The sequence below is a fragment of the Cebus imitator genome, unplaced genomic scaffold (assembly GCF_001604975.1).
Source record: "Cebus imitator isolate Cc_AM_T3 unplaced genomic scaffold, Cebus_imitator-1.0 Scaffold135, whole genome shotgun sequence".
NCBI lineage: Eukaryota > Metazoa > Chordata > Mammalia > Primates > Cebidae > Cebus > Cebus imitator.
This window is the reverse complement of record NW_016107450.1, coordinates 1,432,676-1,449,732: the sequence shown is the minus strand read 5'-3', so window position 1 is coordinate 1,449,732 and position 17,057 is coordinate 1,432,676. Positions and strand designations below refer to the sequence as shown.

The 17,057-nt window shown below is 40.1% G+C and overlaps 1 protein-coding gene across 1 annotated transcript in view; it reads left to right on the top strand.

Annotated features, from left to right (window-relative positions):
- The window catches only part of ROR1 (receptor tyrosine kinase like orphan receptor 1), a 404,583-nt gene extending 392,561 nt beyond the window's left edge, over positions 1-12,022 (top strand). Inside the window, exon 9 of the mRNA XM_017541538.2 lies at positions 8,017-12,022. Within this exon, the coding sequence (XP_017397027.1) occupies positions 8,017-9,444 (1,428 nt within the window). The 3' untranslated portion in view covers positions 9,445-12,022. The remainder of the gene's footprint in view (positions 1-8,016) is intronic.
- Positions 12,023-17,057: the final 5,035 nt, after the last annotated feature.

Below are 17,057 nucleotides of genomic sequence, written 5' to 3'. Positions count from 1 at the left end.
CTTACAGTTCCATATGGCTGGGGAGGCCTCACAATCATAGCAGAAGGCAAAAAGGAGCAAGTTACATCTTACATGGATGGTGGCAGGCAAAGAAAAACCTTGTGCAGGGAAATTCCCCCTTATAGAACCATCAGATCTCATGAGATTTATTCACTATCATGAGAACAGCCTGGGAAAGACCTGCCCCCATAATTCCATAACCTCCCACTGGATCCCTCCTACAACACGTGGGAATTCAAGATGAGATTTGGGTGGGGACACAGCCAAACATATCATTCCACCTTTGGTCCCTTTCAAATCTCATGTCCTTACATTTCAAAACCAATCATGCCCTCCCAACAGTCCCCCTAAGTCTCAACTCATTTCAGTATTAATGCAAAGGTCCACAGTCCACAGTCTCATCCAAGACAAGGCAAGTCCTTTCTGCCTATGAGCATGTAAAATCAAAAGCAAGTTAGTTACTTCTCAGATACAATGGGGGCATAAGCATTGGATAAATATAGCCATTCCAAATGGGAGAAATTGGCCAAAACAAAGGGGCTATAGGGCCCATGCAAGTCCAAAATCTAGCAGGGTAATCAAATCTTAAAGCTCCAAAATGATCTCCTTTGACTTCATGTCTCACATCCAGGTCATCTTGATGGAAGAGTTGCATCAGATACCTCTGTCCCTGTGGCTTTGCAGGGTATAGTCCCCCTCCTGTGTTCACAGGCTGGTGTTGAGTGTCAGGCTTTTCCAGGCTCACAGCACAAGCTGTTGGTGGATCTACCATTCTGGGGTCTGGAGGACAGTGGCCCTCTTCTCACAGCTCCACTAGGCAGTGGCCCAGTAGGGACTTGGTATGGGGGCTCTGACCCCACATTTCCCTTCCATACTTCCCTAACAAACAGAGGTTCTCCTTGAGGGCCTGCCCCTGCAGCAACCTTCTCCCTAGGCATCCATGCATTTCCATATAGCCTCTGAAATCTAGGAGAGATTCTCAAACCTCAGTTCTTGACTTCTGTACACCCACAGGCTCAACACCACATGGAAGCTGCCAAGGCTTGGGACTTCCGCCTTATGAAGCCACAGCATGAGCTGTACCTTGGCCCTTTTTAGTCACAGCTGGAGTGGCTGAGACACAAGGCACCAAGTCCCTAGACTGCACACAGCAGAGGGACCCTGGGCCCAGCCCATGAAACCATTTTTTCCTCCTAAACCTCTGGGCCTGTGATGGGAGGGGCTGCCATGAAGACCTCTGACATGCCTTGGAGTTGTTTTCCCCATCCTGTTGGTGATTAACATTTGGCTCCTGGCCACTTATGCAAATTTCTGCAGCCAGCTTGAATTTCTCTTCAGAAATTGGGATTTTATTTTCTATTGCATTGTCAGGCTGCAAATTCTCCAAACTTGTATGCTTTGTTTTCCTTTTAAAACTGAATGCCTTTAACAGCACCCAAGTCATGTCTTGAATACTTTGCTGCTTAGACATTGCTTCTGCCATACACTCTAAGTCTTATCTCTCAAGTTCAAAGTTCCTCAGATTTCTAGGGCAGGGGCAAAATGCCGCCAGTCTCTTTGCTAAAACATAACAATAGTCACCTTTGCTTCAGTTCCCAACAAGCTCCTCATCTCCATCTGAGACCACCTCAGCCTGGATTTCATTGTCCATATCATCAGCAGCATTTTGGTCAAAGCCATTCAACAAGTCTCTAGGGAGTTCCAAACCGTCCTACATTTTCCTTTCTTCTTCTAAGCCCTCCAAACTGTTCCAACCCCTGCCTGTTAACCAGTTCCAAAGTCACTTCCACATTTTCGGGTATCTTTTCAGCAGCATCCCACTCTACTGGTAACAATTTACTATATTAATCCATTTTCACACTGCTGATAAAGACACACCTGAGACTGGGAAGAAAAGGAGGTTTAATGGACTTACAGTTCCACATGACTGGGGAGGCCTCACAATCATGTCAGAAGGCCAGGAGAAGCAAGTCATATCTTACATGGACGTCGGTTGGCAAAGAGAGAGCTTGTGCAGGGAAACTACCCCTTATAGAACCATCAGATCTCATGAGACTTATTCACTATCACGAGAACAGCATGGGAAAAATCTGCTCCCATGACTCAATTACCTCCCACCAGGTCCCTCCCACAACACGTGGGAATTCAAGATGGGATTTGAGTGGGGACGCAGCCAAACCATATCATGGAACAAGCACAAATGCCATGTGAAACCTGCTATTCTTCCGCAGACACTTGGATCCAACTAGAATCAGCTTCAAAAGAATAGCATAGATTTGAAAAAGGGCAGGAGTCAGCCTTGGGACATTAGAACATGCGGAGTGAACTGACCTTGAGTGACAGGGACCACAGGGGGATGTCTGGGGCTGACTTTTGAATGTGGGTCCTGTTTCAGCATGTACTGTTGTGAAAGCCCCCTTTCTGTCCCACAGAACCACCTTGGGCTCGATTCCCTCCACCCTAATGTAGCTCTGTTCTTTATCTGTGTGTCTACTTCAAGTTGGACTCAAAAATAGAGCAATCATATGACATTATGTTGGAGGTAAAAAGTGACAGCAGGCTTCATGTTGCATACAAATGTTGGTGGCCATCACAAAATCCTATGGTAATCACTTTCATAAAGTGAGCAGGAAATAGCAAGTTAGTAGTAGGCTGCTTCAGCAGGAGTCATTTCAAATATATTGTCACCTAAGGTATAACTTCCCACAGATGGAAGGAAATAAAACCACTGAGTCTGCCCTCCTTATTCACCTACAGCCACCAAAGTAATTACAGTTTTTAAAACTCTACTCATAGTTCATTACTTTCATATCTAAAGTTAAGAGATCTAAAAGATCCCCCACATCCCCACTTAGCAGTCATCACTAAGGTGAAAGAAAGCCACCATTATCAGCGTGGTCTCTCTTATCAGCAGTTTAGACAGTACTACAGTTTTCCCATCTGACTCACATCTAAATGACTCGCATCTAAAATGTTTTTCCTTCATTTTCCTTCTGTAAAGAGCTTATTTAAACTCTAATACCATTGCTTTTCAAAAATTTCTAAAGAAAGAAGCATCTTGGAACAATGTATCAACTTCTGCATCAATTTTTATTTTATATAATAATTTTAGATAATTTTTTAAAGGCAGATGTGTGTTTACTTTGAGAAGTAAAAATGTTAACATTGAAACTGAAAGCCTGTTTCAGTTTTAAGGTACTTAATTGCCTTACAGCATATAATAAACCGAGGCCATCTTGTCCTTCAACTAATGGAGGGAGTGATAAAGAGATAGGAGCCCAGGACCCTATTCATTCCAGTTTTCCTTTGTACTTGGTTTACTTTGGCACCATGCCTCATGTGTATTTTACACTTCTTTACATTTTGTACATCCCTGTATGACAAATACTTGTCAAACAAAAACTAAACAGATTTATAACCCCTTAACTTGAAATGAGCCAAAATTGAACTGCCAAAACTTTATGACTTCATTTTCTTTCATAGTTTTCCACTACATTCGCTCAAACAGACAAACCCCACTTGAGGTCAAGCAGAGGTCATTTCACTTTCATTACTAAAATATAATTTACAATATGCCAGACCTAAACAAGTTTAGCCTAAAGGGTTTGTATAATGTAAACCATCTGTTCCTCAACAATACAGCTAATTTCCTGCCGTCACTGTACAGTCTACTGACTGCTTCTTTAAGGGTTTTTATGATTTTTTAACTAGTTCAGGATTTATGTAAAATTTGAAAATGAGTCTATAGTTAGGACTCATTTGTACCAAGTAACTTGAGCACCTTAAAAATGCAAATCACTGTGGAAATTGTTCCCCCGAAACCAAGCTAGGAGCATTTTTTTCTGGGCACTTCTTTGCTGGGCTGCACAGGTGTCTGAAGGCAAGATTTTTGTGGACTCTGCCATTTTAAATGCTTTCCATGCTTCTTTGCAAAGCAAGCCCCCCAAATTTAGTTTTCAGTAGCTCAGTAAATGATTCCTTGGAGAAGACTTGGGATTATATGCTATATGTCCCACTGGGTATTGGTGAGATAGGGCAAGATATACCTTGGGGTAAAATCTACTTTCTTTCATGTGTGAACAGGGAGAAAAAACAATTATAATTCTATAGAGTGACCACATACTGAAGGCCAGCCCCCTATCCCTGCAAGGTGGCAGGCCTCAGGCTGAGTCTCCAGAGACATTTGGCTTCAAGCTGGGATTGCTGGCCAGCAGGCTTCTCTGGTTTCAAACAGAATGCTGTGGCCCCACACAGAGAACCTTGGAGTTGCAAGTGGCTCTTTCTGCTCTCCTAAACATTCTTGATACTTTCTTTAGCCCCTTTCTCCATCTGTAAAATGGCAACAGTAAGAGTTCTTTTTCCAAAGGCAAATATATGAGAACACATTTGCTTACCTCAGTGGAGGGGAATGTAGCTAGCCTTCTTAGCCATGAAGCCCCAAGGCCATTGTGTAGTGCTCGTGCCAAGGTCCTGTCCACCTCTTCCTCTTTTCCCACCTCCAGAAGTTTGGCTGGCTTGCTTCCTTTTTCCATCTGCTACCATCCACTGTTCCACATGAGTTCTTGTTGCCTTCACCTTCATTCACATCTCAGAGGAGCCAGCCACAGGCCACTCAACTTCTCACCCACCCTCAAGCTCCAAAACAAATTATCTGTCATTTTTAAAGGATGATTTTCTTTTTAACTAACAACCACAGGAGAACAGAGAAAGATTAACAGGAAGAAATTTAAACACTCTGGAACTACTTAAGGCTTAAATGGATCTAAATCATTTGCATTACTTTACTTCCTGGATGACTTTCCTAATAAGGATAATAAGAATGATTTAAAGAGCACTTATTAGGTAGGAATTACTTTCATATACCGTTGTATTTAATCCCTACTGCAACAGTGCAAGATAGTATATTATTTCATAGATATGGAAACAGGTTCAGAAAAGAAATTCACCCAAGGTCAGTGATTAATATATAAGACCTATCCCACCAGATCGTGGTGTTAAATAAGTTAACATTTGCTAAGTGCTTAAAACAGTATCTGGCACAAAGTTCTATGTAAGTATTAACTATTATTAATAGAAAGCAGTGGATTCAAAATGTAAACCCAGATTTATAGGAGTCCAAAGCTCATTTGGTTTGAATTACACCATACTGCCTGTGGATTTGTTTCAAGCAGTGAGGGAGGAGAGGATATTGGGTTTCTAACTCCTCATTATACCAGTCTAATATTCCATGAGTTTACTTCCTAATTCCCATTTTCTACAAAGAAGTTTTGGTACTCAGTCCCCTAACCTCTATCTCCAAGAGCCTAGAGGTCTTGTTTAGGTCAAAAAGTAAGTGATATCTACTATGCCATTCAAGGGACCGTCACCTCAAATGGATTTATTTACATCATTAGGAAAAGTTCTGATGGAAATCCCCAATCTTAACAGCATGCAGGAAAAAATCACCTTGGGTTACTCTTGCCAGCAAAAGTAAAATCATCCGAGTGCTACAAGACAAAACAGGAGTACTGGTTCAACTGGTTACCTTTCTCATCACTCACACCTTGCCCTCTCAAAGGAACTCCACTAGCTCCCATGAGAATATAGACCCTGAAAGAAAAAGGAAAAATGGTGAATGGACTTGTAATTGCAAAGGATATTTTCTAATTCAGTGAGATGGGAAGATTCACCTGTTTTTTAAAAAATTTATTTAATTTTGAGCATTGGTAATATATTCACCTGGTTCAAAAATGTTAAAGCATAAAGAAGCATGAAGTATAAAATCGCTCACCTCTGTCCCCCTTTTCCTAGTTTCTACTTCCATACCCCCAATAATCACTGCTCTGTTTCCCAAGTATCCTTTCATAGTTTCTTTAGGTTTATACAAATAAATATATTTCACGTGTTCTTTTTCTCCTTCTCTCTTACACAAAAGCAGCACCCAGCATTAACTGTTCTGTTGCTTTTTATTTTTAGCTGAGCAAAAGGATTTTGCAGATCTTTCCATACCAGTACATAGAAAACATCCTCATTCTTTTTTACAAATGTAAAATATTCTGTTTACTAGCTCCACCATAAGTGATTTAATGTGTTCTCCATGGGGACATGGAGGTCATTTATAATCTTTTGCTATTACAAATAATACTATATTGAATACAACTAGATCAATAAGATTTAATTTACTAAAAGCTTAAAGCAACACATTACCATTACTTTCAACACAAGTAAATTTTCTAAAATGCATTTCCAAATATAGACCTCAGAAAAATCTGCTTTGATGAACAAATAAGACCAATTTATAATGAGACAGATTATTTGTGTAGAATTAATGTTCCAAAATCCCCCATCCAAATGTGTCCTTTTAAGTGAGTATTTTGCTGCCAGTTTATTTACACTTACAATTAGGTTAGTGGGCATTTTGCCCTGGAAAATATCAGCCTAGAACAAATCTAATCATCATGAATTCTAAATTAGTAGGGTTTGGATAAGAGAATTATTTTTTTTTACCAAATTTTCAAAACTGTTGATTTAAACTTTGTACAGAGAACTCTGGATTTCATATATATTTCAACATGGTCAGTTTCAATTAGAATTTTCAGGGTAGTATTCTTTTAAAACAAAATAAGAATTTAAAGGATGGGGATTATTTGAAAAATCAGTTTTATGTAAAATGCATTGTTTTTATTACTTTCTAACAAATGAAACATCAGACTAAATTTGGGATAAATTTTAAAATAGTAAAAACATATGACATTATAGACATTTGCTTGCCAAGATCAAATGTCATGATTCAATACTTATTTTCATTGTGAGCTAGATGCCTTTACCTGTCTGTGTTAAGGTCAAGTAATAAACAACCTACTTGCTTAGCCCTGGGAATATACATTGGTATGAAGGGCAGTGCTTCCAATAAGATTTCCCTTGAAATCTGGTTGTGAGGACAAAATGCATGCATAAAAAGAACAGAAACATCACGTTGATAATAATAACAAAAAGTTAAATTGAACTTAGCATGGACCAGACGTAGGTCTGAGTACTTTATAAACATTAACTCATAGGTCTGAGTACTTTACAAATATGAACTCATTAAAAATTTGCAATAACATGGTAAGTACAATTATTATCCCATTTTATAGATGAAGGAATTGAGGCACAAAGTTAAATGTATCCGGGGTCACACAGCTGGTAAGTGGAGAAGGCAGGATTCCAATTCAGACCGTCTGGCTATAGAGGCCACGTGTGTAATCAGCCACCACACTGCTTTGTGTCTGTGGCGGCATTCACAGTAAAGGCAAAAGAGTCTAGCAAAGAAATGACCGTAGTGGTCAGGCAAGGTTTTGGGGGAAGAGGGGCCTGAAACAGGCTTTTTAGAAAAGAAAGGATTTCAGACCTTCCCATCTCTACAGTTAGTAGATTTCTCTGACTTTTAGCACAATATTCTAAGAATGACAGAATATTGGAGGAACAAAAGTATTGGGCGAGAATGTAAATGGTTTCAGGAGTGGATATTGAGTAAACCTATTTAACTAAAGTGATGCTATCACATAGAGAAGTAGCAAGAGATCATGTCAGGAAAGCGAGTTAGGACCAGATTACAAATGCTGTAAGTACCAGGCTGTAGCCCCTACAGTAGTGCTTCTGACACCCTGATCTTCACAGAAATCACGGGGGTCTTGTTAAATGCACATGCTGACTCAATAGGTCTGAGATGGACCCAAGAGTCTGCATTTGCAGTAAGTTTGGGTGATGCTGATGGTGCTGGTCCTCAGACCACAGTTTGAGTATCAAGACTCTAGACAGCAGCAAGAAACCATTTTGGGGCTGAGTTGAGGGAAAGGGATAGGGAGTGATGGAAAGTTGTCTATGGCACCTCCTCTGAGTTGCAGCCAACAATTTAAAGGATATATAGACCTACAATATTTTATTTAATTTGTTTATAGAAATTTTTTTTCTATATGCCCCATTCCTCCTTTCTGATGTGAAGCTATCTTGCCTGAAGAAATGTTTTAAACCACCTTATTCCTCTCTTTCATACAGAGCAAGGCTAAAGAGCTGCCTCTTTCTGCTGTACGTTTTATGGAAGAACTGGGTGAGTGTGCCTTTGGAAAAATCTATAAAGGCCATCTCTATCTCCCAGGCATGGACCATGCTCAGCTGGTTGCTATCAAGACCTTGAAAGACTATAACAACCCCCAGCAATGGACAGAATTTCAACAAGAAGCCTCTCTAATGGCAGAACTGCACCACCCCAATATCGTCTGCCTTCTAGGTGCCGTCACTCAGGAACAACCTGTGTGCATGCTTTTTGAGTATATGAATCAGGGAGATCTCCATGAGTTCCTCATCATGCGATCCCCACACTCTGACGTTGGCTGCAGCAGTGATGAAGACGGGACTGTGAAGTCCAGCCTGGACCATGGAGATTTTCTGCACATTGCAATTCAGATTGCAGCCGGCATGGAATACCTGTCTAGTCACTTCTTTGTGCACAAAGACCTTGCAGCTCGCAATATTTTAATCGGAGAGCAGCTTCATGTAAAGATTTCAGACTTGGGGCTTTCCAGAGAAATTTACTCCGCTGATTACTACAGGGTCCAGAGTAAGTCCTTGCTGCCCATTCGCTGGATGCCCCCTGAAGCCATCATGTATGGCAAATTCTCTTCTGATTCAGATATCTGGTCCTTTGGGGTTGTCTTGTGGGAGATTTTCAGTTTTGGACTCCAGCCATATTACGGATTCAGTAACCAGGAAGTGATTGAGATGGTGAGAAAACGGCAGCTCTTACCATGCTCTGAAGACTGCCCACCCAGAATGTACAGCCTCATGACAGAGTGCTGGAATGAGATTCCTTCCAGGAGACCAAGATTTAAAGATATTCATGTCCGGCTTCGGTCCTGGGAGGGACTCTCAAGTCACACCAGCTCTACTACTCCTTCTGGGGGAAATGCCACCACACAGACAACCTCCCTCAGTGCCAGCCCAGTGAGTAATCTCAGTAACCCCAGATATCCTAATTACATGTTTCCAAGCCAGGGTATTACACCACAGGGCCAGATTGCTGGTTTCATCGGCCCGCCAATACCTCAGAATCAGCGATTCATTCCCATCAATGGATACCCAATACCTCCTGGATATGCAGCGTTTCCAGCTGCCCACTATCAGCCAACAGGTCCTCCCAGAGTGATTCAGCACTGCCCACCTCCCAAGAGTCGGTCTCCAAGCAGTGCCAGTGGGTCGACTAGCACTGGCCATGTGACTAGCTTGCCCTCATCAGGATCCAATCAGGAAGCAAATATTCCTTTACTACCACACATGTCAATTCCAAATCATCCTGGTGGAATGGGTATCACCGTTTTTGGCAACAAATCTCAAAAACCCTACAAAATTGACTCAAAGCAGCCATCTTTGCTAGGAGACTCCAATATTCATGGACACACCGAATCTATTATTTCTGCAGAACTGTAAAATGTAAATGTGGTATACAAGACAAACTAGACAGCCACAGAAAAGATTTATATTCAAATGTTTTTATTAAAGTAAGGTTCTCATTTAGCAGACATCACAACAAGTATCTTCTGTGAAGTTTGACTGTGTCTTACCAAGCAGGACAGACACTAACCAGAAAACACACAAAAAAATGAAAACATTGTGGGATATTCACTCCATTGGAGTGCATGACATGGCATTGGGACTGGAACATGTGGTTTCAAATACTGAAAACTGCAAACCAGTGAAGAGGAAAAGAACCTTGTGATTAAATGTAAAACCAAAAGTCAAATGGTGCTTTGTGTTTTAGCCTTCAGTCACCACGACTGGTCTCTCCCCCAAATGTATATATACCATAGCATTTGTCTACCTGCTGTCTTTTCTTCAGGACAGATATTCAGGAATTATATTGATTCAGTTAAGACTCTGTGCATGTTCTTATGGAAATGATGTTCAGAATCAATGAAGAAGCTTCAAGCCAAATTTGAAACCCTGGAGGGAAATGAGCCATAACACAAGTATAACGAACCCTGAAGCCTTCTACGTCATTGGGCTTCTTTGGGAAGGTGTAGAATGGGCCTTTTTGTGAATCCTCCTGTGATCCTGAGGGTCTTTCCCACAGCTTCTCACAGCATATTTACACAGCCCTTGAAATAACACAGGGCATCAGACCATAAGAAGGCTAGATGTGGATGCTAGAATTGATTGTTGCTGGATTAGGAATGAGGCACCAAAGGAAGCACAGGCAGGAAAATGGCACCACAGCCTAGATCAGCATCTGTGGGATCCCATGGGGACAGCCCCCAAAGGAGTTTTCTGGAACCAGTAACACTGAAAAATAAGTCTGTGGCTACAGATGAGCACAGTCACCCCTTGCAACTCCCTGTTTACAAGTTGTCCGAAGCATTGCGGTGCTTATGGTCAATGGACTCTAGGGAAGTAGGAAACTCCATGATGATACCAATGTCTAGTAATTTTAGTTTCTCTCCCTTTTTTTCTGTGCTGGAAATGTTCACAGCTTTGATTCCAGCCCCCCAAATTGTAACAATTTATTCATACAGTTAGTTGGAATCCAAGGGCAATGAATTCTATTTTGCAAAATATGATGGTCTTCCTACAAAACAAGTACTGAGTTCTCATTTCAAAAGTTACCAAGAGCTGAATTCTTTAGCAAACAGAAACAACATGATCATTTTTGCCTTAGTGGGATGTTTCACATGTGCATCTCATGGCATTTACCTGCCAACCATCTTTGCCAAGTTTAGAATTCCTATGGGTTTCAAGTTCTATATAGAAAGTAATTTTATTTTTGATTTTTCTCTTGTTAAAAAAAAAAAAACTTCTTTATTCTAAGAACAATGTCTCAAAGTTTCATTTTTATTTTAAAAGTATAGGAGACTTGTAAAGAGACTTACAGGATATAAAAGTAATTCCTGGAAATGATATTTGATGAGGAGAATATAAGATAATTAAAAACACATTGATATTTTCATTTTTTAATACAGCTAGCATGAGAAATCAAGAAAATATGTTTACCAAAATGCATTGCAATTTTCCCAAACCTGAGTCTTCAGATAACAAACATGAACTTGCAGGTACTGTGAACTCAAAGAATTGGCTATATTCAGATTTCTGGAGATAAATTAAGACATATTTTTGTGGCATAAATAAGCTGATTCAGAAGTTACATTTCTTAACTTTAGGTAGAGGAGAATATTTGTATCCTTTTGTTGCTATGCAACTGTTTAATGATAAAACTTCAAACCACAATTTTGTATATCATATGACAATCAGTCATTGTCCAAGAATATTTATTATTTTAAGAACACAATTTCAGTGAATATGAGTTTTTCTAGGAGTCCCTTAAAGGGAAATTAGCATTCCATGAGCCAGTAAAATACCTACTCTGGTAAAACATTATTATGGTTAAAAAGTAAATTCAAGTTAGTTTTTTATAAAGAACTATAGCATTTATTTTAAACATTTTATAATAACTAAAAACATTAAGGTGAGCAAATGAAATTTCAAAACCACTTGTAATAATGTATTTTATAATCGCACTGTGATACTATATAACACAGTCTCTTTTGTATCAAAATAGTATTTTTTTCACAAACTAAAAAATATCTTTTCCTTTGTTGACAATGTTTTGTAAGATGACTTTATTTTCAGATCTTTTTCTCTTTTTTTGCACAAAACTATGCTTATGGTTTGTGTCACAGAAGTGAAAATATATCTTTGCATTTTTATATCTGGTCTGTTTTTCTTGTTTCCTTTGTTTTTAACTTGATATAGATTTTCTTCAAATATATAATGGCAATTTTCAGGTATCTCACCCTACCATATCTTTCCTTATTTTCACTGCATGCATTTAATCACTGTATTACTTAATGTTTGATTTGTTATTATGGGCATTTCAAATAGAGAAGCATTGAATTATAATGACAAAAAGGCTATTTTATATTAAGGATATATGCATTTGTATTTCACACACCAGAGATGATATTAAACACTGATTATTTTATGCTGCTGTTTATTAAAAATGTTTACTATAAAATATTATTTTCTTAATATTGCTGTCAGAGGTATTTGGGAAAGTTTAAAATTTACATTTCATAGAAAGAGGAATCACAATTCCTATTTGCTGTTATTTCATTAAATTTTTTTTTTCAGTAGGCTTTTAAAACAGACTTGGACATTCTTTTGCTAACAACCATAGGTAGAGAGGTGAATCCTAGTGATTTCATAACTGAATACTATCCACCTATATATGGCAAGCTTTGAATTTTTTTTGGGTGGGGGGGGAAGAGAGAAAAAAAGAAAAAGAAAAAAAGGAAGAAAGAAAAGAATGAGAGAGAGAAAGAAAGAGGAAGAGAAAGAGAGAGAGAGAGAACAGGAGTCTTGCTTTATTGCCCAGGCTAGAATGCAGTCTAAAAATGGGTATTGAAAACCTCTTTTATGCCAATAATTGTGCTTAACAATGGACACAAGAAGGAATAAGGGAGGAAAATAACAAATAAGCAGCCAACCAATATTTCATTTAAACCTGTTAAATGCTATGCAATTACTGAGGAGTCATTTACTTCCAATTATGTAGTCACTTTTAGAGTAGGTGTGATGTGGTACTGATAAGAATGTATGTTTTGTGGATTTGGAGTGGAGAATTCTATAAATGTTTCTTTAGTTTACTTGTTCCAGGTCTTAGTTCAAGTCCTGAATATCCTTGTTAATTTTCTGTCTCGTTGATCTAATATTGACAGTGTGATGTTAAAGTCTCCCACTATTGTTGTGTGGGAGTCTAAGTCTCTTTATAAGTCATTAAGAACTTGCCTTATGTATCTGGGTGTTCCTGTATTGGGTGTGCATATATTTAGGATCATTAGTTCTTCTTGTTGCATTGATCCTTTTACCATTGTGTAATGACCTTCTTTGCCTCTTTTGATCTTTGTTGCTTTAAAGTATATTTTATCAGAAACTAGGATTGCAACTACTGCTTTTTTTTTACTCTCCATTTGGTTGGTAAATCTTCCTCCATCCCTTTGTTTTGAGTCTTTGTGTATCCTTGCATGTGAGATGGGTCTGGATGCAGCATACCAATGGGTTTTGGCTTTTTGTCCAATTTGCCTGTCTGTGTCTTTTGATTGGGGCATTTAGTCGATTTAAATTTAGGATTAATAATAATATATGTGAGTTTAATACTGCCATTTGATGCTAGCTGGCTGTTTTGCCCATTAGTTGATGTGGATTCGTCATTATGTTGATGCTCTTTACCTTTTGGTATATTTTTGGAATGGCTAATACTGGTTGTTCCTTTCTATGTGTAGTGCTTCTTTCAGAAGCTCTTGTAAAGCAGGCCTGGTGGTGAGGAAATCTCTGAGTACCTGCTTGTTAACAAAAGATTTTATTTTTCCTTCACTTATGAAGCTTAGTTTGGCTGGATATGAAATTCTGGGTTGAAAGTTCTTTTCTTTAAGTATGTTGAATATTGGCCCCCACTCTCTTCTGGCTTGTAGGGTTTTTGCTGAGAGATCTGCTGTGAGTCTGATAGGCTTCCCTTTGTGGGTAACCTGACCTTTCTCTCTGGCTGCCCTTAGCATTTTCTCCTTCATTTCAACCCTGGTGAATCTGAAAATTATGTGCCTTGGGGTTGCTCTTCTTGAGGAATATCTTAGTGATGTTCTCCGTATTACCTGGAGTCGAATATTGTCGTGCCTTGTTAGGTTGGGAAAGTTTTCCTGAATAAGATCCTAAAGAATATTTTCCAGCTTGGATTCATTCTCTTCATCACATTCAGGTACACCTATGTAGATTAGGTCTTTTCACATAGTCCCATATTTCTTGGAGACTTTGCTCATTCCTTTTTACCCTTTTTTCTCTAATCTTGTCTTCTCGTTTCATTTCATTGAGTTGGTCTTTGACATCTGATATCCTTTCTTCTGCTTGATCAATTTAACTGTTAAAACTTGTGCATACTTCGCAAAGTTCTCGTATTGTGTTTTTCAGCTCCATTAATTCACTTATATTCCTCTCTAAATTGTCTATTCTCATTAGCATTTCCTCAAACCTTTTTTTCAAGGTTCTCAGTTTCTTTGCATTGGGTTAGAACATGTTCTTTTAGCTTACAGAAGTTTCTTATTATCCACCTTCTGAAGCCTGATTCTGACAATTCATCACACTCATTCTCTATCAGGCCTTGTTCCCTTGCTGATGAGGAGCTGCGATCCCCTGAAGGAGGAGAGGCATTCTGGTTTCAGATGTTTTCAGCCTTTTTGTGCTGGTTTCTTCCCATCTTTGTGGATTTATCCACCTGTCATTTTTGTAATTGCTGACTTTCAGATTGGGTCTCTGAGTGGACATCCAGCTTGTTGGTGGTGATGTTATTTCTGTTTCTTTGTTTTCCTTCCGCGGATGCCCCTCCCCCACAGAGCTGGACCTTCCCGGGTTCAGCTGTGTTTGCTATGAAACTCTCAACCGTCAGCATTTCCAATTGCTGTTTATTTGTGGGGGTGGGACCAGCCAAGCCTGATCACCTGGCTCCCCACCTCAGAGCCCCTTTTTTTTCTTTTCCTTATTGAGTGGTCGATTCTCTGCCAGGTGCCCCAGTCACCTGCCCAAAAGGCGCCGGGATCTATGCAATTTCCTGTGCGGTGACCATGCCAGCTGAAACAGCGGCACTGAGATTCATGGCACTTTTCTGCCCAGGAATCTCCCGGTCTGGCTCCCCGGCTTCAGTCCCCCTTTAAATCAGCTGAATGGGCGACTCTGCCTTCTTCCTGGAGCTCCAAACACCAACTAAAAGGGCACCCAGTCCTGCATACTCCGCAGCGAGAACTGCTGCACCAGGACACCAGCAAAATAGCGGCGCTGGCCAAAAGAGTCGCGCTGGCGACCCGTGGGGCTCCTCCACCTGGTCCGTAGGCAACAAAAATTTGTCTGGACGTCTGGCGTCCACTCAGTCCCTGCACCTTCACTGGGAGCTGCAATCCTGAGCTGCTGCTAGTCGGCCATCTTGGATCTCTCTCCCAGCTTTGAATTTTTAATATCAAAATAATATATTGAACAGTTACAACCAATGAAATGTAAAAAAATTTTTGATTTTAAGAATACAGTTGCCTCATTTTCTGTCTTGATGTTTCCACATAACCTCAGGTATCAAAAATCACCTCTTTGGACCCTAAAGAAAAAGAGTCTATGTACATCTTATTATGTCCAACTTAGCTTCCTACCATACTGATAAAATAGATGTGGCCATTTAATTGTCACAACTTATCTTTATGACCTTAATTGCCCAAAAGAAAGAGTTCCTCACCTGGCAATTAATACACACTGTCAAGGAAAATGAATACCATTATGAAAGTTCAAAGAACTTGTCCATTTCTGCTATTTAAAATAGAAGTACAATAAAACTTCCAGTGCCTTATCCATCTGTTTTAGGTACAACTCTTGTCACCACCTCAACAATCAAACTCAATAAAGCAATCCCTTCACATGGCAGTGAGGTCTGTGTCAGGCGGGGTTTCTCCCTCTCACTTGAATTCCTCAGCCTGCCTTTCACTCCCATTTCCTTCTTATGTCTCCCACACTTTTGATTCTCCCACCATCCCCAATCCCTTCAACACTGAGATTCCCCTTAATTCCCTCATCACCAACATCTGCAAACTCCTAGCATCACCTTCCCATAATGCCTGCTACAATACTGAATAAAGAGGAACTCTTTTTATCTACCCATCTTCAAAGATGATGACCTAGCCCAGTAGTTCTCAAAGTGTGGCTCCCAGGCAAAGAAACGGCAGCACCCTGGAACTGGTTAGAAATACAAATTATCGGCTGGGTGCGGTGGCTCACACGTGTAATCCCAACACTTTGGGAGGCCAAGGCAGGCAGATCATGAAGGCAAGAGATCGAAACCATCCTGGCCAACATGGTGAGACCCCATCTCTACTAAAAGAATACAAAAATTAGCTGGGCGTAGTGGGGCACGCCTGTAATCCCAGCTATTCGGGAGGCTGAAGCGGGAGAATTGCTTGAACCTGGGAGGCAGAAGTTGCAGTGAGCTGCGATCATGCCACTGAACTCCAGCCTGGTGACAGAGCGGGACTCCATCTCAAATTAAAAAATAAACAAGAAAGAAATGCAAATTATCAAGCCCCGTTTTGAAGTCCTAAATCAAGGGATCCAAGGGAGGTGCTGGGGTGAAGTGCATCTTCTTAATTTAGACAGCATTTTTTTCAGCCAGTAGCTCAAATACTAGAGAGGAAATTCTGGGGGTGAGACCCAGAAATTTGAGTTTTAACAAGCACTCATGTGATTCTGATATACTCTAAAGATCAAGAACTGATCTAATTTAAAGGCATGCGGTGGAAGATCACTACATTCTTAGTAATGTGTATATAGGCATTTAATAACATGTTAGCCCTTTTATTCCCCTTCAAAGAAAATCAAGTTTTGTTTTACTTTAAAATTCAGCACAAAAAGCTGTGTTAGCCATTTGACAATTAGCTATATTTTTTGAAGTTGTTCCCTTGGATAGAAAACTGACAACATCTCATCTTTGTGATGAAGATATTCCTCATCCAGTTCACCTGAGACCTAAATTCTTGGCTAGTGGCCACGTTTTCCTTCATATGGACAAGCTCAGAGAAGTTGGTCTCTTAGTACACGTTTTTTTGACCCTCGAACTGATGATTAACAACAACAAAAAAAAATCCCTTCTATGTTGCAACTTAAGGTCAAGGATAGGCTGGTCTTTGGGAGGAGGGACAGGCCCAGCTCTAGTAAGCATCAAGCAGGAAGCTGCTGCAGGGGCTCCCCTCCCTCCCTTGCACTTCCTGTGATGCCCTGACCCAGCTGGCTGGATGCAGACACCTGTGGCTTGTTCTGTTTTCCTTGGCCAGCTGTAGTCCATCATCAGTCCCTGGCTGGCCAGGAGTGCTCCTCTGCTCCAGCTTTGCTGTCCTCTGCCTTTAAAGGGCTGAAAGCTCTGAGGAAAGATGGAAAGAGGGATCCAAGGGAGGTGCTGGGGTGCAGTTCCTACTCTTCTTAACTTATACACCAATAGCTCTAATGCTAAAGAAGAAGTGCTGGATTAGAGG